The 2857-nt window shown below is 61.2% G+C and overlaps 1 protein-coding gene across 1 annotated transcript in view; it reads left to right on the top strand.

The window, feature by feature from the left end:
* The first annotated feature begins 434 nt into the window (after positions 1-434).
* Positions 435-2857, top strand: part of PATL2 (protein associated with topoisomerase II homolog 2 (yeast)) — a 5506-nt gene continuing 3083 nt past the window's right edge. Inside the window, 7 exon segments of the mRNA XM_010084867.1 lie at positions 435-522; positions 620-936; positions 1143-1211; positions 1297-1362; positions 1748-1915; positions 2561-2715; positions 2826-2856. Coding sequence (XP_010083169.1) covers positions 450-522; positions 620-936; positions 1143-1211; positions 1297-1362; positions 1748-1915; positions 2561-2715; positions 2826-2856 — 879 coding nt within the window. The 5' untranslated portion in view covers positions 435-449.

Consider the following 2857-nt stretch of genomic DNA (forward strand, 5'->3'; position numbering starts at 1 on the left):
TACGGGGGAGGACACCGCCCTGGGGGTGCTGGTGGGATGGTCTTCCCTGCTTTGTGCTTCGGGTGCTGTTTGTGCCCCAGCAGTGGGGTGTTCACTCTGAAGCCTAATGGTGTCATGCCTGGTGCTGGTCCATGTCGGTGTACCCCCACGCTGACAGAGGCCACCGTCATCTCCAGGTGGCCTCAGCCCTGGTTCCAACAGGCTCTAGTGGGCTCCTACCCCGTGCTGAGCCAGCAGCTCCTGCCCACACTGGTGGTGCTGGTGGCTCTTGCTTTTCTCTTTCCAGCAACTGTGAGCCCTGGGGGCTGCCCAGCACTGGTGGGGGGGAGGTTGGGTGCTCTGCACTTGGGGGGCAAGGGTAGGGTTACCCCATCCCTGCGTGTCTGCCTTAGCAGGGACCCTACTTCTTTTGAATCCAGATCCTCGAGGACTACTTGCTGGTGGAAGATATGCCTCTGCTGGAGGAGATGGCTGAGGAGGATGAAGAGCTTGACCTCTACAACGAGATGACTTTTGGGTTGGGTAAGATGTCAGGGGACCCCCCAGGGTTGGGGACATCAGCCAGCACCCAACAGGATGCGGAGGATGGACACTGACATGATTTTTTCCCCCTTCCAAGACCGAGACTCCACAGAGGAGGGCACTGCAAAGCTCCTGATGCCTCCAGAGACCAGCCCTGAGCTGGCCGAAGCTGTGAGAGAGGAGACCAAGGCTGGGGAGGAACCAGGTCCCGGAGTGGCTGAGCAGCCAGAGGAGCTGGGAGAGCCCCAGGAGGAAGGTGGAGAAGGGATGGAGCTGGAGGTCGAGCAGGTCAGCTCTGAGGAGGAGGAGCTGGAGGCTGAGGAGCAGGAGGAAGACCAGGAGCCTTACGAGGAACCCAACGAGCTGGGAGACCCAGCAGTGATGAGAGCTGTGCAGAGCAAACCCACGCTGGAGGTGATGCCAGAGCGGGGAGGGAGGGGACCTGTACTTGGTTGGTGGGCAGACAGGCTGGCAGGGACCCACTGCTCCCCTCTTGATCCCCACACCTGTGGGTCTTGCCCCACAGAGGACACGGTGGGGGAGGTTGGCCCCTCTCTGAGGGAGGGAGACCCACTGAAATGGGGCTGAGTATGTGCCCATAACCACGTTTTTGCCCATAGAGCCAGGACTCGGCGGTGCTGGACAGCAGGATTGGTGCGTGCTGGGCAGAGTTTGGCAAAGATGACGTGGTAAAAACATCCCTACCTGATCTGGTGACGGGGCTGAGGGTTCCCTGTCCTCCTTCCCCATGCTGACCATCTCCCTCTCTTTCAGCTGGCGATGGACCCTGCGGTGTGGGGCTCCTGCCCTGGCAGCATCCCACCCCCTCATGTGCTGGAGGTGGGTACCCCCAGCCAGACCCTCGAGGAGCAGCTGAGGGGTCCCCAATACCCCAGTCCAAGAGTCATGCAGGCGATTTGGGGTGACCCAGGGACCTCTAAAGCCTCGCCATGGGTCTGGAGGTGCAAGGACATGTCTCTTGGGTGCAAAGGCTGCGAGTGGAGGTGTTTGAAGGCAAAGCTGTTGAGTTTGGGGGGACTGGGACCTCCATGCTGGTGTCCCTGTGGGTCCCCCACTGTTGCATGTAGCCAGGATGGGGGAGCATGGCTGGTGTGTGGTCTGGTTAAGCAACAACCAAAAGCTTTGGTGAGCTGCCCGATGGTGGGGGAGCTAAATTGGTCCCAGCTGGACCCCGTTCCCACCTCCTGCTGCCTCCTCCCTGCAGGATAAAGCCATTCTTCAGGTCCTGGAGAGACCCCCACCATCCACCAACATGGCCCTCGACTTCCTCAGCTCCCCCATGCAGAGGGGCTACGGGGGCTCTCCCCGCCCCAAGCGCCCTGATTTCAGGCTGATGCCCCCCAAGTCCTTCCCCCAGCGCTTTCTCCGGCAGGTAACGATTTCTGGGGGGGTTCTTGCATTCCCTCTTTCTCTGCTCTCCCCTCCCCGGAGGTGCAGCCTCGAGGACAGGCTTGTCCCAGCGACACCTTCCATCTCCTACCCTGCAGCAGTCGCCGCTGATGCCACGCTCCCCGTGCTCCCCTCGGCCCTTTGCGCCGCCTCGCAGACCCCCTCCGCTTATCGCTTCCAACCAGGTAACGCGGTGGGCTGTGAGCCACTGCAGTGTCCCCCTCCTGAGGTGGCCCTGGAGTGGCAGGGGACGGGTCCTTCCCAAAGCTCTGCTGTCTGGGGCAGACTTTGCAGCTCCATCTAACCCCAAGTGCACATCTCTAGCATTGTGCCAATGGGGAAAGCGGAGGCATCGGCTTCATAAATTTGTTTGTCCTGATGTCCCCATGGGGGGGATTATGTGCTCGGTGTCACCCTGGGACACTGGTGATGGCCATGGGGCACACAGTCCCTGGTGACACCTAGGTCCCTTTGCCTTGCTGAGCTGTAGTGGCAGGATTCTGGAGAGCATCACCTTGCTGTGGTCCCTCACGTGTCCCCTCTGTACAGGGACAGGGTGGCCTTGGTGACGATGGGACTCTTGGAGGGGAAGGCTCAGACACTCAATAGCTTCTCTCTCCCTCTCTAGACCTCGGGGTACGCGTCTCCAAGCCCTTTCCGACCCATGTCGCCCAACGTCAGCAGCCCATCGCGGCCCCTCGCCATGCACTTCGGTCCCATGTCCCCCTCTTTGGACCCTGCTCTCTTCTTCAGCCCATCGGCCAGTGGCCAGCTGAACCTCAGGTACTGGGGTGCCCGAGCAGTACCAGAGGAGCCCCCCAAAGCAACTAGGGGGTGTCTGTGCTCTGGGGATGGCTCTAGCCCCCCCGACCCCTGTGCTGTCCCCTTTTCAGCACGCCCAGCCATATGACCCAACTGCACCCCC

This window comes from Pterocles gutturalis, unplaced genomic scaffold, assembly GCF_000699245.1.
Source record: "Pterocles gutturalis isolate BGI_N339 unplaced genomic scaffold, ASM69924v1 scaffold18205, whole genome shotgun sequence".
Classification (NCBI taxonomy): Eukaryota; Metazoa; Chordata; class Aves; order Pterocliformes; family Pteroclidae; genus Pterocles; species Pterocles gutturalis.